Source organism: Heliangelus exortis, chromosome 26 (assembly GCF_036169615.1).
Source record: "Heliangelus exortis chromosome 26, bHelExo1.hap1, whole genome shotgun sequence".
Classification (NCBI taxonomy): Eukaryota; Metazoa; Chordata; class Aves; order Apodiformes; family Trochilidae; genus Heliangelus; species Heliangelus exortis.
In genome coordinates this window covers 224,905-248,682 of record NC_092447.1, presented here as the reverse complement: position 1 = coordinate 248,682, position 23,778 = coordinate 224,905, and the positions used below count along the sequence as shown (strand labels likewise).

Genomic DNA, 23,778 nt, shown 5'->3' with positions numbered 1-23,778 from the left:
AACATGGAACATGATCTCTGTGCCACAGCTCCTCTGGTGAGATAAATGGGGTTCATGCAGGAGCACATGGTGGAGGTGGTGGTTTCCTTGGGCTGAAAATACGGTCTGAGGTCCGTGGAGGGGAGATGTGCTCTGGTTTGGGGGATGGAGAATTGGGGAGATTTAGAGAAAAAGATGTTAGGGCGTCTTGTTAGCAGAGCAGCGACCGGTGACTGGCCCCGGGGGGCGGACGGGGTTTGGCAGAAGGGAGCTGAAGCAGGTAATGGTAACTCTGCTGTCCTGCACCACCATCTCTGCTGGCGGCTCCTGCCGGGGACTGGGAGATGGGAGGGGCTCGCGCCGTGGTGTTGCTTCTCCACTTTGGCCTCTTCAACCAAAAAATTAAAAATTACACTTCTTCTTGACGATCTGCAAATGCGCTTCGATTGTTCCGGGACGGAACGGTACGTGTCCCGACGGTACGGGGAGATGGTTTGGGTGGCTGGGGTTGAGGGCCCCCTACAGCCAGTGGGAGAGCGGGGAGGGGCGATTGAGAGAAGGCCAATGGGAACGCGGGGGCGGTGCGAGACTTCCGGGCGGGTTGGGGCTGCGGTTGGAACCGGTGCCGGGCGCTCACGGGTCTCCCCGCCCGTTCTCTCCCTCTTCGGTTCCGTCAGCCCCGCCGGGCTCGCGGGGGCAGACTCTGCCCGTCTCCTGTCTCCGAGGAGCGCGGTGGGATGGCGGCCTGTGGCTACGGGAGGTACCGGACCACAATCTTCGCGGCCATGTTCGTGGGGTACACACTGTACTACTTCAACCGCAAAACCTTCTCGTTCGTCATGCCCGCTGTCATGGCCGAGGTGCCGCTGGGGAAGGACGAGCTAGGTGAGTGCCGGTCCCGGGACTCCTGCCGCCCGGCGCCGGCCGTCACAGGCAGGTGGCTGAGGCGGTTCCCGGGCTTTGCCCGCCGCAGGTCTCATCACCAGCAGCCAGTCCGCCGCCTACGCCATCAGCAAGTTCGTCAGTGGCATCCTCTCTGACCAGATGAGCGCCCGCTGGCTCTTCTCTTCTGGCCTGCTCATGGTGGGCCTGGTCAACGTGGTCTTCTCCTGGAGCTCCACTGTCACCGCCTTCGCCGGGCTCTGGTTCCTCAACGGCTTGGCCCAGGGGCTGGGCTGGCCACCCTGCGGAAAGATCCTACGGAAAGTAAGTGGAAAACAGACGGTGAAATTTCTCTGCCCTCTCCCAGCAGCAGGTCTGTGCAGAGCTGGCTCCAGATTTAGAGGACTTTGTGCCTACTTTTGCCTCCTCCAAGCCAGGAAGGTCAGAGCCTCTGGCTGCGGTTTCCTCTGCCTACAAAGTGAGTTTTTATGTGCAGGGTTCTTGTTCTAGCAAAGGTTCAGGCAGTTCATAGGCTCGTGCACTCGTGTACCTCAATTCTGGCTCGGTTTGGAAAGCAGCAGCTCCTGGCAGCAGATCTTCTCCACACCAAGTGATGTGATTTGTAGGATTCTGGTATTTCAGGCAAGCAGGTGGAGGTCTGGTTGCCTCTGCTGCTGAGGCTGTTAGTTGCTGGACAAGGTGCACCAAGCAGAGCTCAATCTGAATGCTCGGGGAGCTTGGGGATTGCAAACTGCAGCAGTTGTAGTAGAACACCAGGGGCATTCAGAGGCACATCTGAGCCACTGAGTGGCCTCTGTTGGGTTCTGTGACAGTCTGGAACAGGCTGGTTTCTGCCTCAGGACAGGGGAGGAGGTCAGCTTTGCACTGACAGAAAAGGATCAAAGTGTGCAGGGGACAGGACAAGGGGAGCGGCACAACTGCCTTGCCCTTCTACAGGGCGTCTCAGTGGTGAGAAAAGTCCTGTCCAGGGTGGTTGTCTGCATGGAAAGAAGGTCCAGAATAGCAACACAATACACACAGCGTTTTCTGAGGAATATATGTTGCACTCTGACATTTTCCCACCATCAGCTTCCACTCTGGAGGTTCTGGCTCCAAGCACTCATTGCAGAGCTGATCACTCCTGATACTCTGCGCAGGAGCGAGTCCTAAAGTTACCCCATGACGCGCTGCCTGCCTGGCTATGGTCCTGTGCCCGCAGACCTTTCCAGGAGGACGCTGTTCCTAGCAAGTGAATATGTAGAACCATGTGCTTCTATATGTGCCTCTCCCAGCCCATGTCTCAGTTTCACTGACTGTACATGGAAATAGCCCTGAGCTGGACAGAGCTGTGAGCACCTGTCCTGCTCCTGTTGCTGGCACTCATGTCATGTTTGGAGCTCTCTGCATGACTGAAGTAGTGCAGAGTGGGCGGTCCCTGCACCTGCTCTTGTGAATCTGGGTTTGAATTGCCCAAAACCCATAGCATGGGCCTACAGTGAGGGTTTTCAGGTGCAGCGTTGTTTGCTCTGTCAGACCTCATGCTGTTTTTCTTATTGTTGCACAGTGGTTTGAGCCTTCTCAGTTTGGGACATGGTGGGCAATCCTGTCTACAAGCATGAATATGGCTGGAGGCTTAGGCCCCATTGTTGCTGCTCTCGTGTCTCTGCACTACGACTGGCGCATGACGCTGTCCTTCTCTGGTTTCATCTGCGTGGCCGTCTCTTTTGTTTGCCTTGTCCTGATTAAAAATGAGCCGTCAGATGTTGGGCTGCCCAACATCGAACAAGGAGTCAAGAAAGGGAAGAAAGGTGAGCATGAGGCTTGGCTGTAAGTGGGCAGCCAGTTAGGTAGCTGTGCTTAAGTTGTCAATCATATAAACCCATCCCCAGAGTGATCTGGTGGCAAGGGGCTGCTCAGACCATCAGAGCAGAGGGAGAGCCTGATGGCCGAACAGTCCTGCTCCTCAGCCTGGCAGTGGCTGTGTGTGTGTTGCTGAGACACTTGTGACTGTTTCGTCTCCCCAACCACAATGTTTTCCCACTGACAGCATACGGTTGTCTTGGGCCTTTGTTTGCTGAGACGGTGAGCTGAGAAAAAAAACTAGCAGCAGGGAATGCGTCCTTTAAGCCTGACCCTCCTCTGTGCTGGCAGAGGATGGGCATTTCTCCCCTCACCCCACCGTGGGCCCTCTTGACTCCTGGCTTCCGCTGGACTCTGCTCAGTGATTTCTGTCTTAACCTAGGACATCTGGTTAGTAAATGTTTGTTTAGACCACAGAATATGGGGCTCCTCTGAAAGCAGGACAGTTAGAGGGGAGTTGCAACACAGGTTTGCTGTAGGATTTTAAAGGCCAGTGGAAAGTCAGCCTGCTGCCCTGTGCTGTTCTGTGATACCTGCCCTGCAAGGCTTGACCTTTTGGTGTAAGAAAACAATCTTTCTTCTCCAGATTGTACTCTGGGGAGGATAGGTTTATAGGTGTACATGGGAGACTTAGAAAAATCAAGGTAGCACCCAAAAGTCAGCATCTCTGGGTATCTGTAGGGGCTTCCGGCTTCAAAATGTTAGCACAGGATCTGGAGAAGCAGATTGTTTTTCTAACAGCTTTTGTGAATGGTTTATTGGCAACTGCAAGACAGAAATTACTGGCAATAGTGGTTTTTATTCTTTTAAAATTTTTAAGTGACTGTGGAATAAGTGGACAGAAAAGATTCTGAAGTTTCAGCAAACCCAGAACAAAGGGGTATAGCCATGCACTATCAGTAGCTATGAACATCTCCTTCTGAGTTGTCTTTGTGTGTGATTCCTGCTGACAGGTCTGTCTGTGGGTCAGTAGCTGTGCAAGCAGTAGTAATGCTCCTCCTCATCTCCCTGACAGGTTCCTCCAGTGACAACAGCACTTTGAAAGAGCTGCTGCTTTCACCCTACCTCTGGGTGCTCTCAACAGGCTATCTGGTTGTTTTTGGGGTGAAAACATGCTGTACTGACTGGGGCCAGCTCTTCCTGATCCAGGAGAGGGGACAATCCATGCTTGTGGGTAAGATGTAAAGCTGCCTTTTTAACCTTTTTTGTGGCTGCAGTTTGGTGAGGCAGAGAGCTCGAGTGGGTACAGCAGAAGTATAGGGTCACCTCCATCTGAGGGACTGAGCTGCTTACCTCCAATCTGTCCATTTTGATGCAGATAGTTACTGAGCTAACATACTGGTGAAGTTACTGCACGCACTGAGTACCTCCTGGGGATGGCAGACTGGTGTTCCTGCCTGCAGCTTGGCTGCTGTGATCCAGCCTCATGGCCTGTTCTCTTCTTCACCTCTCTTCTAGGTAGTTCCTATGTGAGTGCCCTGGAGATCGGGGGTCTGGTGGGAAGCATCGCTGCTGGATACCTTTCTGACAGAGAAGTAGCAAGAGTAAGTGCTCTGGGGCCCCTCAGGTGTCCTGGGCCATTGGCACAGTGTCAGTGTGAGCTGCTTCACAACTTGTACATTTGTTTTAAATTATTTTGTGAGAGATTAAGGATCTATTATTCCTCCCCCTCCCTGCAGCTCTAATACCAGCACTAGTAGTGGAACAGAATGTATTAGTTATGAGCATGAAATGGAAGGATCCCTTCCTGTTCTGAGCCTGGGTTTCCCTCCCTGCATTTCAGGTGGGTCTGTCAAGCCATGGGAATCCTCGGCATGCATTGTTGCTCTCCATGATGGCCGGGATGTGTGTGTCCATGTTCCTCTTCCGTGTGACAGTCACAGGCGATTCTCCAAAGGTAATCCCTGCAGGAGCAGCTGGCTATGTATGTTGTAGTGTGAGGACTTTGCTCACGGGGAGCGTGACTGTTGTATTCCTCCTCCCCAACAGATGCAGGTTTGCATTGTCTGTGTTTGTGCTGGAGAAGCAGGGTAATGCTGTCCAGTGTGGGCTGCTGCAGGGTAGCCTGTATGACCAGTTGTAGCGTGGACCTGACCTGCATCTTTAACGGTTGCCAAACAAATGAACCTTCTGTTCTCCTTTCCTTTTTCTCTTCTTCAGGAAAATCACTTCTGGACTGTAGCCTTGCAACCTCTAGCTGATCTCACAGGCCTAAAAGAAAATGAGGTTTCTGCCTTGCGTTTTTTCTACCTCTGCCTCTTTCTGCTTGTGCCTTTTTCCTGTCCTGGGTGGTTGGTTAGCACTCCAGAACTTAGAACCAGGGCATTGAGAAGATTACTGTAAGTTTTGTCAAAGAAAACTTTTCTTAAAATGAATTTATTCTAACTCTGTGTTTCTGTTTCCCATCTGGAAAATGAGATGGCACTTCCTTCTGGGCATCTAGAAATGGTGTTTATAGCTCAGAAAGAGTGCTGTAATCTTGAAGTGGTCAAGGTACTTGCCCTCTGCTGTCCTTTCACAAGCAGCTGATAAATTCCCAGCCAGGTGGTCTTCCTGGAGTATGAGCTAACACTGCAGTTCAAGCTGTTAAGGAGAGGGTTTTTTTTTTGTGTGTTTGTTCAGTAACAGACAGGTTGCTACCTATCTGACAGGTAGCAGCCACTGTCAGATAAAGGTGCTCTGATCAGCCACACTCTGTCTCTGGGGGTGTCTGTCACAGTCTTGAGCCCTCCTGCGGGCAGGCCAAGGGATCGTCATTCTGGCATCAGTCCCAGAATGCCAAACCCTGACCCTAGGTGTAGGATCCAAGATGGGGGTAAGATGCATACATCCTGTTTCTCATCATAACTTGTTTTGGCAGCTGTGGATCTTGACTCTGGGAGCTGTGTTTGGGTTCTCCTCCTATGGGCCCATCGCTCTGTTTGGGGTCATTGCCAATGAAAGTGCCCCATCCAACCTGTGTGGCACCTCCCATGCCATTGTGGCCCTCATGGCCAACGGTGAGTGGTGTCTCCCTTTCCCTGAGAAACAAAACCCTTGTGTGTTGTTGGTGGCATGCAGTCTAGCCCCTGGCTGCCAAGTTACTGATCATGGGAAGCTACCTAAGAAGCAAAGAGAACAGAGCTGGAAACCTCTGGAAGTTTTTCTTCCGTACCTGGCAGGTTTTGTATTTGTGCTTTAATTTCAAACCAAGCCTGAGGCTTTTTTTGTACATGCAAAAAAAAAAAGGGTTAGCAGATAAAATGGAGACTCTGGAGCGTTGCTAGTTTTCTGTCTTTTTTTCCCTCACAGTTGGGGGTTTCCTGGCTGGACTCCCTTTCAGCACCATTGCTAAGCACTACAGCTGGGCTACAGCCTTCTGGGTAGCCGAGATCACCTGCGCTGCCAGCACTGTGGCTTTCTTCCTGCTGCGGAACATCCGCACCAAGATGGGCCACATTCCCAGGAAGGCTGACTGAGGAGAGGACGCTCCCACGACAGCATGAATGATGCTCATTTTCTGTTTAACTGGCATAGGAGTGAGTTTACCAATTGCTGCAACCTAGATTAAAAAAATGTCGTGATTTCTCCTCCACTGTCATGCGCCCAAGGGCACGAGGTTCCTGCTACTGATCACTGTTTCCTTCCTGATGTGATAATTCAGCTTGTTTACATTTGCAATGATTTCACAGTACCTCCTCCTCATAGCACTGTTGGTGAAATGAGTGGGGTGCCCAGCCCCAGCTTCTCTCCACCAAACCCACTCTGGAATGACAGGCTTCAGGGGCTATCAAGTTCAGTTTTGTCCTTTGTTTGTCTTGGCCACATGGCGCCAGCCATTGGTTCATCCCCTCCAGCCACTGTTCTGGTTTGCTTAGGCATGAGCTCCTGGAGCAGCGAGTGGTGATGGTTGGTGGTGGTGAAGTTCAGGATCTCATTGCAAGCAGCTCATCTGCCATTGGGCCCCAGGGTGGTGTTTTTTCTCTGGACAAGGCTGATACAGAGCTGTGTCGCTGGGTAGGAACAGGCCTGTTTCCAGGGAACCCTGGAGTCTTGGGGGGAGCATTTGGAGAAGCTCGTGTTGATCCGGTCTGCCATGATCCTGCCTGCCATGATCTCTGTTTGTGTTAATTAATGTCTGTGGTGTTAATGATTGGCCAGGAGGCAGCTACTGCCAGCTTGGTGGTAGTGCTCTGCACTCCATCCCAGAGTGCTGACCCAGCAGCAGGAATTGTCTCAGCTGCTCTGGGGTGGGTTTCCTGGAAACAGCCATTTCTAGCACTGTCTTGGGTTTTTTCAGTACAAGATGTCATTTAGGATGTTTTTGGTCAGAGCTGCATCTCTGACTGTGGCCTCAGGGCTGTCTCTTGAGTGTCAGCCATGCATAGTCAGGCCCAGTGCTCGGTGCAATAATAGGACTCGTTTTTTTACTGGGATTTTGTGGCTTAGTGTTGTTTTGTTTTCCCTGGAAGAGGCAGGTTCAGCTCGTGAAGAACCTGCACACAGGTACTTTGCTGACCAGCTTGGTTGCAAGAGTAGGTAGCCAGCCTTAATTAAAACAATGAAAGCAAATTATATTTTGTACTTAATTATTTGATCCACTATCTGTGAAATAAAAATGAAGCAGTGTCACAAAGGCTCTGGTTGTCTTGTGGAGAGTGGCCTGAGCAGAATCCCCTGCCCCCCAGCTCCCCACTGATCCCTCTCCTGAGACAGTGCTGCTGCACTTTCACCCTGCCAATGGATAACAAACCATCCACTTCCTGAAGGAATGTTTATTCTGCACAGAAACCCTCTGTTAGAGCTATACAGGACAAATACATATGTACAGTTGAGAAAGAAAACAACTAGCCCAACCCTCGTCACTCTCTCTTCCCCAGAGGGCAGTGGAGCCACCAGCACAGAACAAACCTGTGTGGCCTAGTGTAAACAGTAGTAATGAGCCTGCTTAAGGTAGATTTCACAACAGCAGGGTTAAGAGGGAATCTTAGGGGGGGATAGCAAAGTGCCTTTTGGGAATACTCGGTCTCTGCTGGGGAGGGGCGAGCTCTGGGGCAGGCCCTGCTCTCCAGAGAAAGGAGTCGGTGCAGCAAGCGCAGCTTTCCTTATGATCCTGGTCCGAAGGGTCCAGCCTTCTCTGCCACCTCCAGAGCCAGCTTCAGGTTCTGGTCAAACAACTCACACCTGGAACAACCGGAAAAGCAGAAGAGGTGACTTTAGCAACAGACCAGGTTAACACAGGCTGGATCTCCAGAGCCTTTGGTTCTGGATCCTTCGAGGAGAAACTCCATGTGGCACAGACAGCAGCCTGGGGTTCCTCTGCGACAGCAGGGATGGGACCACTGAGGAGCGTCTCCCACCTCCTCAGGGGAGCAGCGCCGGAGCAGGTCAGTGTCCCCTCCCTGCAGCAGTGTGCTGTGCCTTCCCCAACCCTAACCCTCTGCTCTGCTACTTAAAGGATGTTATTACTGCACAGGCAGGGTGACAAAGGGTTCTGGCTGTTATTAATAGCAGGCTTTCCCTTACCTGATTGGCATCTCCAGGGAGTAGAAGGGATTCTTCAGAGCAAAGTCAGAGTAAATCTCGTAGATCTTGCGCAGAAGGGAGTCTATCCCTGCCTGCCTGGGGTCAGCAAGAACCACAAATTTGATCCCTGGAGCCACAGTGACAGAGGTATTAGGACGGCTGAGCTCTGTCACAGCCCCAGCAATGCTGAGCCAGCACCCGAGGCCAGGCGTACCTGTCAGCGTCTGGAAGCAGTGTAGCTTGAAGGTGTCTGTCTCCAGCATCTCGATCCCAGAGCTCCCGACCTCGGGAGACAGCTGCGACCCGATGGCGAAGAGCCTGCAGAGAGACATCCCTCAGGACCCCTGGCCACACTACACCCATCCCGCCAGATCCTGCCGCAGCTCACGAGTGGAACATGGAGGCCAGCATGAGCTTCTCGTTGGAGGAGAGGCGGTGGCGGCCGAAGCGGATGGACACTGGGTAGTTGGCGGGGTTGCCCAAAAACTCCAGCACGTCTTTCCCGTCCGCCGTGAAGCGCCCGTTCACCTCCGCACCATTGATGGCCAGTACGGCGTGGCCCACTGCAGGGGCAGCAGGTAGTCAGTTATCTGTCAGCCACCCCGGCCCGCTCCCCCCGCCCCGGCCCTCACCGCGGATGCCGTCGCGCTGCCCAAAGGCGACGACGACGCGCTCGTCGTGCGGGCGCAGGACGAGGTCGAGCGGGAAGCTAAAAGTCTTCTCGGTATCGGCGCGAGGCGCGTAGTGGTCGAGCTGGTAAATAAGGCCGCCCGCCTTGTTCACCACGTAGACGCTGAAGATCGCCATGGCGCCCCGCGCCGGAAGTGGCGTCGCCCCGGAAGTGGCGTAACAGCAAGCCCGATTCCACGGGGCTTCCGCACGCCTCGCGCCAGGCGCTTCCTTTCTCGTCCGACATCTTGGGGGAGCAACGGCCTTCGCAGCATGGTGAGAGCCGAGGCGACACGAAGGGGCCTGGGGGGGCTGGACGGGATCTCCGAGGGCGGGGGACAGCTGAGAAAGGGGGGTTGTCTTTCCTGCTCCCTGCAGCTGACCATCCCACCTCTTTTGTTCCTCGAAGCCGCCCAAAGACGACAAGAAGAAGAAGGACGCGGGCAAGTCCGCCAAAAAGGACAAGGACCCGGTCAACAAGTCCGGCGGCAAAGCTAAGAAGAAGGTAGGAGCCGAGAGAGGCGGCCTGAGAGAGCAGCGACCCTTCCGTGAAAATCGGGTCGGGGGGCAGCCCCGACAGTCTGGGTGTAAAGAAGGGGTGGGGGGCTCGGAGGCTGTTGGGGTCTCCAAGCCTTCCGTGTGGACGGCTGGATACTCCTGGCACTGTGGTAATTTGCTGGGGGTCGGCTGGCATCGTGTTAGAGGGGTTGTTTCATCATATGGTAGTCAGCTGTACATCACGGCATTAAATCCGGATAGGAGAAGGCTTTATACTCCTTTTTTTATAGGAATGCTGCAGCTGTAACAAGTGCATTTATGAAGACCAATTTGTACATTCCGTTAATTGTCCAGTCTGGGATATGATACTGGATGGTGCAGTTTACAGGCCATCCTAAAGCTCCGTATTTTTTTCTTGCTTAGAAGGTGGCTTAGTGGCTTTTCTCTCTTTCCAAGTAGAAGTGGTCTAAGGGGAAAGTGAGAGACAAGTTGAACAACCTCGTCCTGTTTGACAAGGCCACCTACGACAAGCTGTGCAAAGAAGTGCCCAACTACAAACTCATCACACCCGCAGTTGTCTCAGAGAGGCTGAAGATTCGGGGCTCTCTGGCTCGGGCTGCCCTCCAGGAGCTGCTTGGTAAAGGTGAGTGCTCGAAACTTGAAAGCTACGTAGGTTGGATGTTTTCATCTTTCTCACTTAAAAGGTTTTATGTTGCGTCTTGAAGGACACAGATTGGTGTGTGTTTTATGGGAGCGGAGTCAGGTATTGTGGCATTTCCTATTGGGCATTCTCTGGTCTAGTGCTATAAAAGGGAGCATGAAGTCGTGGGCATTCTCCAGTACACACACACATTCAAGTTTACTTTTTTTTAGGTTTGATCAAACTGGTGTCCAAGCACCGAGCCCAAGTGATCTATACCAGGAATACGAAAGGTGGAGATGCGCCTGCTGCTGGGGAGGATGCGTAGGGAGGTGAGATGAGGGCTCAGCGAGAGGGTGGGTTTTGAGTTTGGTGCCTAATGCACAGGTACAGGCTGTGAGATGGACAACACCTCCATTGCTGCAGATGGGCTGGTTCTTCAGTCTATTCAGAGAACATGTCCTGTGTAACAACTGTTGGAGCTGAGCTTTCAGGCCATTTGTTTTGACCCCATCATCTTATCTAAGACTTCTTGCTTTGCAGGTTCTCTGGTGACCTCATCAACTGTGTGTCATATATGAGCGCACACAATAAAATTATTGAAATGATTTTTCTTGCTTTTTCAAGAATGCGTACGTTTCATTATTGAGCGCGGATACTGGTACAGCTCACCGCTGTCTACATGTGACCTTTTTGCGTTTATAGTATTATTAATGTATCAGGACACTTTTTTATTGCAAAAAAAGGGAAGGAATTTTTCCGTCCCCTACGGCAGCCACTGATGTTATAAAGTGCATGCCACTGTATAAGTAGGAGAAAAACTGAAGCCCATTTCTGTCACTGTTGGTGGGGAAGGTACCAGTGGGTGACTTTCATTGTTTAAACTCCTGAACAAGCCCAGCCCACAGATCTCTGTGTACAAGGTAGTAGCATCTGCCAGGTCAGTGTCTAGTGATAAAGTGCTGATCTGCCAACACAGAACTTTCTTTAACAAAACCAAACTTTATTTCTCAAAAGTGTATTTCTTTAACCAGACATCATGCTGCACGTTAGCACAGGTGCTGCAGCAGATGCTGTACAAGCTTGGCTGTCAGATGAAGATAGCAGCAGAGACAGGATCTGCCCTTGTGGAACTTCAGGTTTCCCAGATAATGCCCTGATACAGGCTGCATAGGGGGAGTGGATCTGCCACAATGTTAGTGAGAGTGTTCCCCTCGCTGTCACCCTGTCTCCCAGAGACAGAGCACATCTATTTATTCAGCGAGCACCAAGCCTGGCAGCAGCATCAACAGATGCAGCCACTCCAGTCCATCAAGCTTGGTTTCTTCAGTGCTTCTTATGATCACATTTTTTTCTTTTCTCCTGATTCGGCTCTAAACTGATGCCTGAAAGAGAGCATGGAAGTCAGAATGCAACAGTCCTGTAGAAAGAGAATTAGCACTGCCCCAGCTAATTAGTGAGGCAGTACTGTGTGTGGTGTTTAAAACAGCAGCTCATTCCATCACTGTTTTTCATTCCCATGGTGAGCTGCAGCAGTGTCTCCAGCTAGCTGATGCATTTCTAGCATGCTGCAAGGTACCGGGGGGACAAGCATGCACAGATGGACCCACTCTGGGTCTAAAGTGAGACAGGCTCAAGGCAAACACCTCTGCAGCCTCTGGGGTCTCAAGTCATGTGGCACAGCCCCAGGAAAAGAGTGTGTGGCCAAGAGGTCTCCTGCTGCTGCTCAGCCTGCTCTGGAAGCTGTGCACCCTCTGCTCAGCATTGGTACTTAGAGCTTACCTGGACTGCCACCTCCTGCCATGATTCCAGACCCGCCCGAAGGAAGGGAGCCAGCTGTCACCGGTCTGAGAGGTATGATCAAAGTTGGCACCAACACGCTCTGCTGGGAGCTTTCTCAGCTTCTGCTTCTCTTCTAAAAAACACGTTGTGCAGGGAAAGTTTATTGGTCAAACTACCTTTGATTCAATAGTGTGGCAAAGTTAACGTAAATTTAACCGAAATGCATGCCAGCCACTCACTTTGTTTCAGAAATTCTTCATATGAAGGACCAATTTGTTGTATTGGTCCATCCTCTTCCTCCGTTAGCCATGGAGGTTTCGCTCCTAAGAAGTCACAGGGAAAACATGTTTAGCCACTGAGATAATTTCCTCATCTCCAGCCCCACAGCTGGCCCCACTAACAGGAAAACCCAAGGCTCTTGCTGTGGTTAAAGCCATGGCAGGTCATGCATCAAGTTGTGCTCTCTACGCCGGATTTTTTTAATGCAGAAAGTTTTCTTCTCCTTTGGTCTGTGAAGTGTTAGCAAAAGAGTTAACTGCTTCAGAACTGCTCTCAGTTATCCCTGTTATGTGTGGGACCCAAGAGCGTGATTACCTGTGTGAATATTTCCTTTCCCTTCTGTTTCCTGTTAAAAGAAACATAAAACATCAGTAAGAAATAGATGCTTTTAAGGCTGTCTCTGAACAAAATTGTATTACATGCATTCCCTTCTGGTATCAGGTTCTGTTACAAAAAGAGAGGGAGACTCTTTACTTTCTTCAAGGAGCATTTAGGTTTTTGGGGTGTTTTAAAGAACATTCTCTTGATGAAGCACAAGTTAATTGTGGATGAGTGGAACTCTGGGCTCTGAATGTGCAGTTACCTCATTCAGGGAGAGAAGCTGCAGCCCCCTGATTTGCTTTCTACCAGGTGCTATATGTCATGTGTGATAATTTAAGTGGCTCCCATTAGCCAGTCACCCCTACCTGGTGGCCAATGAAGGTCAGAGCCTGGCCTGGTTCTATCCAGTTGAAGTCAGGTCCTGCCTGCATCCCACTTGGGCCAGGCTGCTCTACATCCCCTGAGGAGTCCCTGGAACACAGGAGGCAAGCGGCAGCCTGAGAGGTGGGTGACAGTCAAAGCTGGGGAGGTGATGTGTTTGGATTTTGGGAGTTTGTGTTTGGATTCAGAAGGAAGAGGAGGATTTGTTGTTGGGACATAATGATGTTAAATGCTTGTATGTTACCACTGTGCTAATGGTTGTTAGGGATCACCTACAGTGTGCAGGAGGGAGAGTGATCTTTGCAGGCATGGAGCTTACAAGGCTCTAGGTAAATCTTTGTGAAAAATCTGAATGAGTTGGAGAATCCTGGTGAGAACAGTTTGAACTCCTGCCACGGCATAGTGTGGCACTGCACAGGACACAGGTAGCAGAAATTTAAGGAAAATGGTTCTCACCTTCTGACTCCTGCTGGGGGTCTGCACACAGGTGGTCCCAAACCAAGCTCTGTCTCTGCTTGAAGCTGGGTGTGATTCAGGAAAAAGTGACAATATTTCTGGCACTGAGCAGACTCCCCAGCCACCCCTCGACCCTCCCGATGCCGGTGGGGGAGCGCTGCCCCCTCCCTGCTCCCCTCAGGGCAGGATACGGCTCACCGACCTGCAGGGCTGACCGAACTGTCTCCCGCTGCCTGCGCTCAGCCTCCCGGATCCCGGCAGCCATCTGCGGGGACAGAGCAGATGAGACCGGGCCGGGAAAAGGTCCAGTCGGAATCCGGAGATGCGTTCCGGGGGTACCTGCCGGATCCGCTCCTCCTCTCGACGCCGGCGTGCAGCCAGGGCCTGCTCCGCCGCCCGAGCCCAGCGCTCGTACTCTTCGGCCGGCACCAGGACCCGCTCCCGCTCTGCTGCCTCCACCCGGTTCTCCCGGCAGAATTGCAGCGTCTCCCGGCGGTGCTCCGGCCTGCGGGACACCCGTCAGCGCCGCCGAACCCCCGGTGTCCCCCTCCCGCCGGTGTACCCCGGCCCCTCCCGCCTACCCCGACAGGTGCAGGAGCAGGCCGGCCCCCGGCAGCGCCAGTCCGTCCCGCTGCCCGTCCCTCCGCACGCCGCGCCCGCAGCACAGGCACCAGACGCGTCGGTTGTGCTGGGCCGGGTCGTAGGCCGGCAGAGCCTCGCCGTCCCCCCCGGCCGCCACCGCTGCTGCCTCGGCCCGCGCTGCCGCCGCCTCCTGCTGCAGCTGGGCCAGCGCCTCCCGCAGCCGCCGCCGGTGCGCGGGACTGTACAGGTGTCGGCGGCCCGAGAAGGAAGTGCGGCGGCACAGCGCACAGTGGTGCACGGCCATGGTAGCACGGCCCGGCCCTCCCCGGGACCACGGGGCGCAGGCGCGGCCGGCACGTCCCGACACAGTCCCGTGGGGCTCAGCAGGGGGCTGCGGAACGGCCGTCGGGCCCCGCAACGGTCTCGCCGGACCCCCTCTGCCTCCTTACCCCCCCCGAAGTTTCGATGGCAGAAGGGGGCTGAGGGCTGGTGGAGGGTGGCCGGGAAAACCGAGCCACTCATTGCCCGTCGTTTGGTGCACAGCGGGGACGTGGTGTTCTGAACCTTCACTGCGTTTCAGACTTCTTTCGTTTGTTGTTGCGAACCTGGCGGTATCACATACCCAGGAAGAGTGCTGGGTTCCTTCCAAAGCACCTTTTGAACAGTCCTTCTGGTAGCACTGCTCCAATGCCTTTGTTTTCTTGCCCATCCACAGCTCTACCACAATCTTAAGAGTTTAGGATTTTTTGTTGGGTTTTATGAGTTTCCTTGTTGGCTTTTTTGGGGGTTTTTTTTGTTTGTTTTTTTTTTTTGTTTTTTTTTTTTTTTTACATTTAGTAAGAGAGGAGGATGCTTCTGGCTTAGTCTGTCTTGACTGAGAGAGAGTCTAAACTGCAGCATCAAAGTTATCTCAGTGCTGCCATCCAGTGCAGCCAGACCCTCAGAAACCATAAAATCATATAATCACAGTATAGATTGGGTCAGAAGGGACCTCGAAGATCATCTAATTCCAACCCTTCTGCATGGACAGGGACAATCAGGTTCTCCTCAGACAGGCAGATGGCCTGAGCTGTCATGTGTGGGACCGACAGCCGTCTATCTCACTCCTTCTAACTTCTTTGGTGACTAGGTGCTATTTGTTCCCAGGTTGCATACCTACCCTGGATGGTGACATCCAAGTGTGTACTCTTAGACGTGGACCTTGGGATCCTTTCACTGTTAACTTGTCTCTGTTCTGTTACGTTGGTCTCCCGGATGTGCCTAGCCTGTCTTCCCCATCCTGTGGACTCGGGTGGGCTGTACCCTCTCTGTGGCCCACATCTAGGCTATAACCCAGCAGTGAACTGCAAACTCTGCATCATGACTGTGCTGTTTGTCCCCTGTTCACAGGATGCCCCAGCTACTGCTGCACATGGGACTGATCATGGGCAGAACTGGACCCTTCATGCTTCAAATCAAGCATCTGCCACAGCAGTCAGGAAGCACATATGAAAAATCTGCTATTCTGGAACAGCATACACCTGCTGCCTGCCTGAACTCCATCATGGGGATGATCTGTCAGCCTCTTACTTCAGAAGCAAGTAAGGTTGTGGGTCTTTTTTATTTGTTGCATCCTTTCCTCACCAATATAACTCTCTCCTCGCAGTTTTGCTGGTTTCTGCCAAGTGAGCATGGCAGAAATTCCAAGCACCTTGCAAAGCAGCCTGCAGTTATGAGGGTCCTTGCCTGCTGGTTTTACAGATGGGCAAGTGCAGCAGCTTGGAATAACATCTGTATGGTAGGGGCTCCTCTCACTCAGCCAGTGAGCATGTTCTCCACTCAGCCTCTGACCTATGGGCTGAGACCCTTTGTAAGGGAACAGATAAACCTGCTGTAGCATAGTCCTCTGTACCATGAGGGCATTGCAAGAGGCAACAGGTTGCATGGAGGACTTTGAGTTGAAGTCGTAGTTGTTACCACATGTCAAAATACCAAGGAAACTTGAGATGTGTGCAACTGGAGCAAAAACTGGACTTAACTGAAGGAAAAGAGATTAGTCATCCGTTTCTCCTCCACTTCTAAATTTGAGCCTTTATGTCACAATGTTCATAAGTTCCACATGCACTTTTTGGGAAGCTACCTGCAGCAGCACCTGAGAAAACAAGATTTGTTTGAAAATATATGGTACATGTTTCCAAAACGGGGAGTCAGAAGGAATCACAGGCCAAAGAGGGATCTCATGAGATCTGCAAAAGAGAGAGAGAGAGAGGAAGTTGTGGTAGTTTCCTGGGCTGTAATGACTGCAGGGATACATGTCCTTTTCCATGTCAAACAGACAGGCCTTGTAGAGCGATATGACACTGAAATGAAGGCTCTGTCCTTTTATGCAGACTTGTTTGTTTCTCTTCCTATGATGGATTTATTACGGAAAAGGATTCTTGGCTGGTCTGGTGACCAAGTCCTGCTTGTGGAGGTATTTCTGCAGGGATCTCTGAGTGTCTATGGTCATCTCCTAGACCTGGTGTCCTGCAGCGTCAGTAACTGTGACCTGGCTCAGGTACCCACCTGTATCCCTCCCACCATGGGAACCCTGTAAGTCTGACTTGCTCTGCATTTTGCGGAATTCCTGCAGTCTGAAACACACCTGGGTTGCTCATGCTTTGGCGCACCAAAGCAAGGTCCTCTTCGGGTAGAGCCTGTGTCTCCATCTGAAACTTTCTGCATCCTTCTGGAGTCAGTCTCCACAGGCAGGACTTGCGGTTTCTGTTGCCACACACAAAGCCAGTGGCTTTCTTAAAGCAGCTTCGGAGGCACAGGTTGTGTCTGATCGTATTTTTCCAGCCCTGTGGGGCCGTTTCAAAAAATGGGAAGTGCTGCCTATGGAGAGAAAAGATTTGTCTTGAGCTGAAGCAAGTAGGTCAGAGGCTCCTGTACCCCTCACTGTCCTCCTTCATCCTGCACTAGGAGCTGAGGTAACAGCAGGTACCGTGTGAACTCGTAGATCTGCTGTACAGTCAGACTGCCATTTCCACTGTTGCGCAGGGCAAGGGTGATGAGGAGGCAGTAATTCAGGGGGGGACGGGGCCAGCGTCCCTCAGTTTTGTTGTTTGTTTGCTTGCGGCACTTGAGCTTCTTGCTCTGAGGTCTGAGGACTTCAGATGTCTGAGGCATCAGCATCTTCTTGGGTTCCTGAATTTCCAGGATCTCCTGAGGAGCTGGGGTGTCCATGGGGAAAGCATCTTCATCTTCAGTAAGCTGGGGAGAGGAAGGAGAAAAAGGATGTGGATGTATTAGCCCTGAATAGAACGAGGGACAGGGAGAAGCTGCTTTGTTCTGTGGGAGTATGCACAGAAAGCCTATATAAATTTCACCCTCCCTCCCTGCATGTGGCACTCAGCCTGGTCATCAGACAGGCTCCGTGCATTGCCTGAGCCCTGCTGAATTGAGAGGAGACCGCTCTTTTGTGCATATGGATTTGTTAGTTGCATACAATGCTTAGGGCTGCCTGAGAGTTTCCTAATTTGTACCTTTCCAGCCTCGCTGGAGGATGACTGGACATCCTCCTTGGAGCAGTCTGAGTCCAAGTAGCCCCAGGATGTGTTCATAGGGGAGGTTTCCGTGGCATCAGGGACTGAGGCCACCAGGCTCTTGGATCTGTCTGGGTCCATGCCAGGGTTCCCAGGGATGGGGCAGACCAGGCTGGGGTTTACCCATGTCCACAGGTGGGGTCTAATGCCAGGTTCTAGGGAGAAGGAAAAACATCATCGTGTGGTTTCACCTGAGGACTGTTTCTAGATCCTGCTGTCCAGGGTCAGCCCAGGGAAGTTCTAACACAATGGAGATCCCAAGGCAAAGGTTTCCACTTGCGTTCTCATCCCATACAAGGTCCCAGACTTACCCCTGGCATCTGGTAGTGTCCCTGGCAGCAAGCACTCGTGTGCCAGGGGGTCAGCGTGCCACTGCAGCATGAGATGGCGTGGGGTCTCATCAGGAGCTGGTAGACCTGGGGGGCCCCAGAGACATTGCCTGAACTTAGATTTTCTGTTAGCCTCCTTTCCTGTAAGCTATATGCATATGTTATACATAATTGCAGACACTCCTAATATGATCTGATCACATTTAAATGTAAAGAAAATAGGCTTTTTGTTAACTTCTAGACTGGAACTTACTACTTACCAGATTTTACAGTTTTCACCTGAGTTTTGGAGATGGGAATCTTTTTGAAAGGAAGCCAAGTCCATCAGACCCCCGAGGCTCTTACCTTGCAGAGACTCTTCAGTAGTGATGGTGAGTTTGAGCTCCTCTCCTATATCCCAGTCTTCAAGCCCATTTTTTAAGTGTAGGCTTTCCCAAAATGAATTGTTTTGAAAACTCAAGTACATTTTCTTTGTATGTCAAAGTAATCTCTGGTTTCTGACAGCAGTGGGATCTGCGAGGGTAGCACAAAGAATCCTGTGAGCTTGAGTTGCTCTGTGTGCCAAGAAACTTAGTTTCATGGGTTTTTTTTTAAAAAGGGTGTCGCACAGGTGGGTGAAAGTCTGGTCTTTGTTTCACACCTCTAAATATCTATTAAAATCACCTACTAAATATGTATTACAGCCCCTTCCAGTGAGTAAATGGTCCATTTTGGTAGTAAGCAAGTTGATTGAGAATAAGATAGGTGGCACCACATAGGCTCTATTTTCTGCTCATTTACTTTCCTAGACCCTTGATAAATGAGCCATTCCTTGTGTTCATTATGCTAACTTGTTTTGGTTTTTTTTTTCTGCTTCTGATAAAATCAGTGTCACCTACAGCCTGCAGTGGACTTCCCTGATCTGAGAACCCAAATATCTCTGGAAGCAGGACGGATCTCTGAGGGATGCACAGAGTGTCCAGGATGCGATTGCAGGTATTGGGGAGCTCCCTCACCCTGCTTGCCTGGAAATGGCAGATTTTAAGACTAGAAACTGCTTTAGATCAGCCCAGGCAAAACACTGAAGGGGTACAGAGAAAAGGAGGCAGATTAAGCAGGCTCTGGGCATGCTTTTCCCCAATCACTGCAGGCTTGTTCTGCAGTGTTTTAGGCCAAACGTTCCTCTGCTATTTGCTGTCACTGTTTTCACTCATTGCATATATGCATCTTTTGAGACAGACTGTTGACAAATAAGTACCAAACCAAGTTTTTCTTGAAAAGGTAACTTTGAAAGGGCAGAGCTCAGTTTTGCCTCTTCAGTAAATGCATGCGCAATAGTTTGTACTGTGTGGACTTGTCAGGCATTTCACAAATACCCAGCTAGTATGGCATGGCTTTTGCTAGATGCAAAAGACTGCAGTTGCATGGCTTTTTCCACCTGTGTGTTCAGTCGTGAGTAGTGTCATATCATAGAATCATATCATAGAATTGGCTGGGTTGGAAGGGACCTCAGAGATCATCAAGTCCAACCCTTGACCCACCGCTGTGGTTGCTAGACTGTGGCACCTAGTGCCACATCCAGTCTCTTTTTAAATATCTCCAGGGACGGAGAGTCGACCACATCACTGGGCAGCCCATTCCAATGCTCCCTGGCATGCTCCCTGTCAGATTCCTTGGGTGTGAGCAGGACCTGCTGGCTTGGCTGCTTTCCTCAAAAACACTGAGCTCATCCCAATCAAAACCCTTTCCCCTTCCTGAAACTGGAGTCTGGTATTTGACTTGAGGTGTGTTGAAAACAAGCCGGCTTCTACAGTTTAATAATTTACCACATATCACTCGAGCTGTCATATCACAAAGTAGCTTCCCCCTTCCTATCTGGAACGAAACTCTCATGCAGTGATGTATGCATCAGCTGAGGCACAGTAATTCATGAAGCCTGTGACTATCTATGTGCACCATTGGTACTTCAGCAATAAAACATTTGGTACTTCAGCAATAAACTCACACAGGAGCAATAACCTGGATGCATTTATGTCAAAAATCTTAGAACTGTGTAATTATTTTTCAGGGCTAAAAAGAGTCCTGCGATTGCTGGACCTTGTGTGCATGAAGCATCTTGCCCTGCTTGCTCTTCAGCCAGGTGTCACCAATGTGACAAAAGGCAGAGGAATATTTGGGGATGGACTTGCCCATGGGAAGGACAGGGTTCACTCTCTGTGCTACTTTCCAAGAGTGACCCTGGGAAGAGCCTGGTATCTGCAGGAGGATCCCCGTAGCTTGGCCTTGTGAGCTGGTGTTCTGAAGGCAGTGGCTGCATCGCCTGTGACTGGTTCAAAGCCAGTGCCCTGCCGTTGAGTACCCAGCAAAAGCCACCACAGAACAATGACGGAGATGAGAAACAGCTGCAGGCCTTCCAGGGCTGCTAACAGCAGCTGCCTGCAGCTGATTCAAGTTTCCTTTCTCCCATCTTCCCCCAGGTTTCTGTGTCCTCAGAGAAAGCTGGACTGCTCTGTGGAACTGGTAAGTAACACAAGGGAAAGGGTGTGATAGAACATACATAGTGTACGTTCTATCCTCTCATAATGTTATATCTATTATGTGCTCCACTCAGAGAAACCCTGAACTCTTGTACCTGGATCTTTACAAAAAAAGATGTGAAAAGAACTTACTAATAGTTGCTGCCTCTACTGCAGGGATGTAAAGCATTCCCCCATGTAACAACATTTACTTCTTACTGGTAGAGGTTTGAGACATGCTATAATACAAACAGGTGAAGAAGTTAAACGAGCCCTATGGTCTGCCCAAGCCGAGAAATGCAGCTAGCAAAACTGGGAGCAAACTTGCTGGCTTCCAGTTTAAAGTCTAAGAATGTTTTAAATATATATATCTGCAACCATGGACTTTCCCTTTAAGTCTAGGAAAAGACTAAAAAGGCCTTAATTTTGCCTTGGGCCATTTAGTTGCTGAATCCCAACCCATGAGTTTATGTACTGTGGGTTCCAGGTGAAAGCAATGTAACTGCTGAGCTCTGTCTCCCTACCCCTGCTTTCCCAGGGGAGAGGGATCTCAGTCAAACCGATAGAGCCAAATTGTGGCAAATAAAATCTAAGACTGTTGATTCATTATGCTCTATGGTTTAACCAGAAGTTCATGCTTGTCTCCTAAATCTGTTTAATTTTTTGGTCCCCCTCTAGCTTTGGAAGGTAAAACAGAAGTTATATGCGAACCCATTAACACTTGCAGAAGGTCAAAGTAGCCAGCATCTCTGTGTGCATCATGAATGGAGCTGAAAATGTAGAGAGGCGATGAGCTAGAGGAGCCATAGCATAGAACATATGGATTCTTCAAAGACACCTCTTTCCAGGTTAGTGTTACCGGTATGGGAGCCAGTTGATGGGACAGTTTTACTGAAAAGCATTTGTTCTCTCCTACTTCCACATACCCTGTAACCACAAGAACTTCAGGGAAGCTTTGTGAGGATGCAGGTTGAGTGGCAACTGCAGATCTTTTTTCTTGCTGATTTCCATCTCCTGTTGTTTTGGATTAAGACTTTTTTTTGCAAAACACTTTGGATTTGGGACTGTGAGTATGCTCAGTTTCTTCTGAGTGTCTGTTGGGCATTTCTGTGCCTGCATATGAGGTGTATGTAGGTGTCTTCAGCTTCATGTGTGTGTTAATGTATTATGTGAGGTCTTCTCAGCAAGCCAAGGAAAACTAGATTTGCTCCTTTTTTCGAACTGAGCTTGCTCTCTCCCCTAATATAGGGGAGCTCTATAACTTGGCTTCTAACTCAGAGTTGTTATTTAGGTCTGTCTTGAATATGTCTTGTATTCCATAGCTCCTGAAAGCTTTTATGTTGTACAGTGTGACATCACTTGTTCATGGCTGCAGGAGATTTTCATCTCTGATCTTGACTTTGTCCAGTAGAACAGAGATTAATTTCCAATGAAGTTATTGGTGCATTTCCTAGTACGGGGTGTACCTGAGTTGTCCTTACACAGTGCCATTCTCACTGTGTTGGTGTTGCTTCCACTCTCTGTGCTGCAGCAAGTGGCTGATGCTGTGATTATAATACAGAAAGAGCTCCCAGGATCTGCGTGGGCTGTGGTTACAAACAGTTCTTTCTGTTAAAGAGAGGTGGTGGGGAAAGTACTAGTGAGGCCAGAGGAGAGGAACACAAGGCAGATAGGAAGCTGTGGACTGGTGAACTGCTCACTCTGTTGCTACTAGACTGGGGGCCATGTCAGGGTGCCTGGTTGCTCCTGCATATGCTCTGGCTCTGTCAGTGCTGTGGGCAGACCCTGCTCTCATCGTAGCCATTCATAGTGTCCTTAGGATGTAAGGACACAACGGGTATACTTAATGGGTATGGGAGCCTTTTTTATTGGCTGTACTCTATTCTCTCTGAACAGATATGCTCTTTTTCTGATGGGGGATAGATGGCCTCTTATGCCCTACTTCCTCAAGTTCTGTGAAGCTGTAGTGAAAGAGCTGAACTTGGGTCTCTGCCCCTCCTCCCTGATTTTTAAAACCACTTCAAAGGTGAGCTGGCAGACGATTGAAACTACTGGTTTTGTCGGGCTCGCTGCCACTCACCTTTTGTGCTGCTCCCCTGCGGAACAAAGTGCGGCTCTTCCCTTTGATTTCCATATTTGAAAACTACAGGGGCCAGAGTCTGAAATGCTCTGCAACTTTTTTGGTGACTCTGCTCTGGTACCTTCCTGAAGTGTGGGTGAATCAGGACAGTGCTCCAGGGAGACCCCTTGTTCATGGCTAAATTAGCCATCAGTGCGCGCTGGCTGATGAGATACTTTGTCCCTCCTGGTTGTCACAGCCTCTGGGCTTCCAGGGAGGGCAAAGTAACTTGTCCGGTGAGGGGAGGAAGGAGCTACAGGCTTGTCTTGATGATGTGAGCTTCCATACCATACCCCCTCCTGTACTGTCAGGGCTTGAGACCTTCACAAACTGTAACAGGCAAGGCTGCCATTGTCAAGCAGGCAGTGGTGCAGGTCACCCCTGCACCCACGCTGTAAGCATGTGTTTGGTGAGGCAAGATGTGGGTCATAGCTGTGATGCTCAAAAACAGTGGGGTGCTGGTTCAGTGCAGGGAGCAGTCGTAACGAAGCAGTCGGAATTGGTTGTGCTGAAGGAAGTACCAGATGACAGATTTGAGCTAAGGTTAATAAACCTGATCTCCATTACTCTGGTGGGGCTCTTCATGTTTTATAGCCAGTGTCACATTTGTATGTGTTGTGGAGCTGCAGAATTGAGAGGGAACCTCCTCTTGCCTGCTGGTTCAGGGTCAGGCTGGAAACATGTACATGGCTTCTGGGACAGTACTGAAAATCTAATTGCTTTAGTGTGTGTGTGTGTGTGTCCACCTCCCAGGCCCTGGATGCCAAAACTGATGCTGGAATCACATTCAGATGCTTATAGCAGCATGACCTGTGTACAGAGGTATAAGCCTTTGTGTGATTCATCCTTGCTCATCCTGCTAGCAGAAGGGCGCTGAGATCAGGGGGACCGGGTCACCGAAAGTGTAGTCTAACAAAAAAAGCCCTTTCCTTTTTACCACTGCTTGAAACAGAGATGTTGTATCTTTAAGGCACCCCCTTCACACTCCCCTGGTACCTCAGGGCCTTCGAGTGATTCTGGAGAAGATCAGTGCAGGAGTTTAAGGCATCTTTCCCTGCCCTGCTGCACTGCTCACTTACTGCTCCGAAGGCTGTGCTTTGCCATTTCCATAGAAACCATTAGTTGCTAAGCAACTGGAGCATCATCTGTGCTGAGCTCTCGCATCTAATTATCCCATCACGGCTGAGAGGGGCTGGGGGGGGATTAACTCTATACCATGGCAGATCCATTGACAACACTTTAGTCACATTTAAAGAGACATTGTCTCCCTTCTGCCATGCTCATAGATATTCTCTTGCTCAGGCAATTACTTGGTTTTCTTTAAGCTTTGGACTATGAGGAGGGATTTGGGTTTTGGAGCTCTGCTGTGAGTCTTATTTCTATTCAAGTTACACACAATGACCTTAGCTGTATGTTAGGATCATGCAGTCCTTGC

The 23,778-nt window shown here is 50.6% G+C and overlaps 6 protein-coding genes and 1 long non-coding RNA gene across 10 annotated transcripts in view; 4 read left to right on the top strand and 3 right to left on the bottom strand.

Moving 5' to 3' along the window:
• The first annotated feature begins 547 nt into the window (after positions 1-547).
• SLC37A4 (solute carrier family 37 member 4) lies at positions 548-7,336 on the top strand. Of its 2 annotated transcripts, XM_071726768.1 has the most exons (9): positions 562-864; positions 953-1,185; positions 2,426-2,669; positions 3,737-3,895; positions 4,180-4,265; positions 4,505-4,618; positions 4,882-4,947; positions 5,582-5,720; positions 6,013-7,336. In XM_071726768.1, exons 1-9 carry the CDS (start codon positions 717-719, stop codon positions 6,177-6,179), a joined length of 1,356 nt encoding a protein of 451 aa, XP_071582869.1. In that variant the 5' UTR covers positions 562-716; the 3' UTR covers positions 6,180-7,336. The 2 variants fall into 2 exon arrangements, with proteins under 2 accessions (XP_071582870.1, XP_071582869.1); XM_071726769.1 differs by lacking the exon at positions 4,882-4,947 and having other exon boundaries at positions 548-864.
• Positions 7,337-7,460: 124 nt separating this feature from the next.
• Positions 7,461-9,033, bottom strand: TRAPPC4 (trafficking protein particle complex subunit 4). 2 transcript variants are annotated; one of them, XM_071726773.1, is made up of 5 exons: positions 8,859-9,033; positions 8,615-8,789; positions 8,441-8,544; positions 8,227-8,353; positions 7,461-7,884 (listed from the first exon to the last, which is right to left on the bottom strand). In XM_071726773.1, the coding sequence occupies exons 1-5, from the start codon at positions 9,031-9,033 to the stop codon at positions 7,806-7,808; spliced, it is 660 nt and encodes a 219-aa protein (XP_071582874.1). In that variant the 3' UTR covers positions 7,461-7,805. The 2 variants fall into 2 exon arrangements, with proteins under 2 accessions (XP_071582874.1, XP_071582873.1); XM_071726772.1 differs by having other exon boundaries at positions 8,227-8,544.
• Positions 9,034-9,037: 4 nt separating this feature from the next.
• Positions 9,038-10,662, top strand: RPS25 (ribosomal protein S25). Its single transcript, XM_071726779.1, has 5 exons — positions 9,038-9,171; positions 9,305-9,400; positions 9,853-10,036; positions 10,267-10,365; positions 10,577-10,662. The coding sequence occupies exons 1-4, from the start codon at positions 9,169-9,171 to the stop codon at positions 10,359-10,361; spliced, it is 378 nt and encodes a 125-aa protein (XP_071582880.1). The 5' UTR covers positions 9,038-9,168; the 3' UTR covers positions 10,362-10,365; positions 10,577-10,662.
• A 353-nt stretch (positions 10,663-11,015) lies between these two features.
• Positions 11,016-14,181, bottom strand: CENATAC (centrosomal AT-AC splicing factor). Its single transcript, XM_071726771.1, has 9 exons — positions 13,834-14,181; positions 13,592-13,757; positions 13,455-13,517; positions 13,253-13,317; positions 12,781-12,886; positions 12,410-12,440; positions 12,055-12,138; positions 11,816-11,948; positions 11,016-11,418 (listed from the first exon to the last, which is right to left on the bottom strand). The coding sequence occupies exons 1-9, from the start codon at positions 14,136-14,138 to the stop codon at positions 11,376-11,378; spliced, it is 996 nt and encodes a 331-aa protein (XP_071582872.1). The 5' UTR covers positions 14,139-14,181; the 3' UTR covers positions 11,016-11,375.
• Positions 14,182-15,877: 1,696 nt separating this feature from the next.
• Positions 15,878-23,445, bottom strand: FOXR1 (forkhead box R1). 2 transcript variants are annotated; one of them, XM_071769248.1, is made up of 8 exons: positions 23,340-23,445; positions 20,378-20,463; positions 18,075-18,242; positions 17,712-17,816; positions 17,341-17,555; positions 16,800-17,068; positions 16,458-16,690; positions 15,878-16,059 (listed from the first exon to the last, which is right to left on the bottom strand). In XM_071769248.1, the coding sequence occupies exons 3-8, from the start codon at positions 18,193-18,195 to the stop codon at positions 16,031-16,033; spliced, it is 972 nt and encodes a 323-aa protein (XP_071625349.1). In that variant the 5' UTR covers positions 18,196-18,242; positions 20,378-20,463; positions 23,340-23,445; the 3' UTR covers positions 15,878-16,030. The 2 variants fall into 2 exon arrangements, with proteins under 2 accessions (XP_071625349.1, XP_071625348.1); XM_071769247.1 differs by lacking the exon at positions 20,378-20,463.
• Positions 17,304-20,228, top strand: LOC139807836 (uncharacterized). The gene is made up of 3 exons (XR_011730699.1): positions 17,304-18,100; positions 18,598-18,704; positions 20,186-20,228. It is a non-coding gene; the product is annotated as an uncharacterized lncRNA (long non-coding RNA).
• The window catches only part of BCL9L (BCL9 like), a 60,968-nt gene continuing 58,240 nt past the window's right edge, over positions 21,051-23,778 (top strand). Inside the window, exon 1 of the mRNA XM_071769240.1 lies at positions 21,051-21,072. The gene's annotated coding sequence lies outside the window, so the exon portion shown is untranslated. The remainder of the gene's footprint in view (positions 21,073-23,778) is intronic.

Excerpts from the sequence above, each read along its gene's own strand:
- SLC37A4 (XM_071726768.1), top strand. The coding sequence starts at position 717 with ATGGCGGCCTGTGGCTACGGGAGGTACCGGACCACAATCTTCGCGGCC. Across the intron at positions 865-952 it reads GCTGGGGAAGGACGAGCTAG|GTCTCATCACCAGCAGCCAG; the intron begins GTGAGTGCCGGT and ends TGCCCGCCGCAG. Across the intron at positions 2,670-3,736 it reads AGTCAAGAAAGGGAAGAAAG|GTTCCTCCAGTGACAACAGC; the intron begins GTGAGCATGAGG and ends TCTCCCTGACAG.
- TRAPPC4 (XM_071726772.1), bottom strand. The coding sequence starts at position 9,033 with ATGGCGATCTTCAGCGTCTACGTGGTGAACAAGGCGGGCGGCCTTATT. Across the intron at positions 8,790-8,858 it reads GCAGCGCGACGGCATCCGCG|TGGGCCACGCCGTACTGGCC; the intron begins GTGAGGGCCGGG and ends CTGCCCCTGCAG. Across the intron at positions 7,885-8,226 it reads TCCCTGGAGATGCCAATCAG|GTGTGAGTTGTTTGACCAGA; the intron begins GTAAGGGAAAGC and ends CGGTTGTTCCAG.
- RPS25 (XM_071726779.1), top strand. Across the intron at positions 9,401-9,852 it reads GCGGCAAAGCTAAGAAGAAG|AAGTGGTCTAAGGGGAAAGT; the intron begins GTAGGAGCCGAG and ends CTTTCCAAGTAG. Across the intron at positions 10,037-10,266 it reads CCAGGAGCTGCTTGGTAAAG|GTTTGATCAAACTGGTGTCC; the intron begins GTGAGTGCTCGA and ends ACTTTTTTTTAG.
- CENATAC (XM_071726771.1), bottom strand. The coding sequence starts at position 14,138 with ATGGCCGTGCACCACTGTGCGCTGTGCCGCCGCACTTCCTTCTCGGGC. Across the intron at positions 13,758-13,833 it reads CTGCTCCTGCACCTGTCGGG|GCCGGAGCACCGCCGGGAGA; the intron begins GTAGGCGGGAGG and ends GGTGTCCCGCAG. Across the intron at positions 12,139-12,409 it reads GAAAGGAAATATTCACACAG|GAGCGAAACCTCCATGGCTA; the intron begins GTAATCACGCTC and ends GTGACTTCTTAG.
- FOXR1 (XM_071769248.1), bottom strand. The coding sequence starts at position 18,195 with ATGTACTTGAGTTTTCAAAACAATTCATTTTGGGAAAGCCTACACTTA. Across the intron at positions 16,691-16,799 it reads CAGATCTACGAGTTCACACG|GCAGCACTTCCCATTTTTTG; the intron begins GTACCTGCTGTT and ends TTCTCTCCATAG. Across the intron at positions 16,060-16,457 it reads CCAAAGCATGAGCAACCCAG|ATCTCATGAGATCCCTCTTT; the intron begins GTGTGTTTCAGA and ends TCTCTTTTGCAG.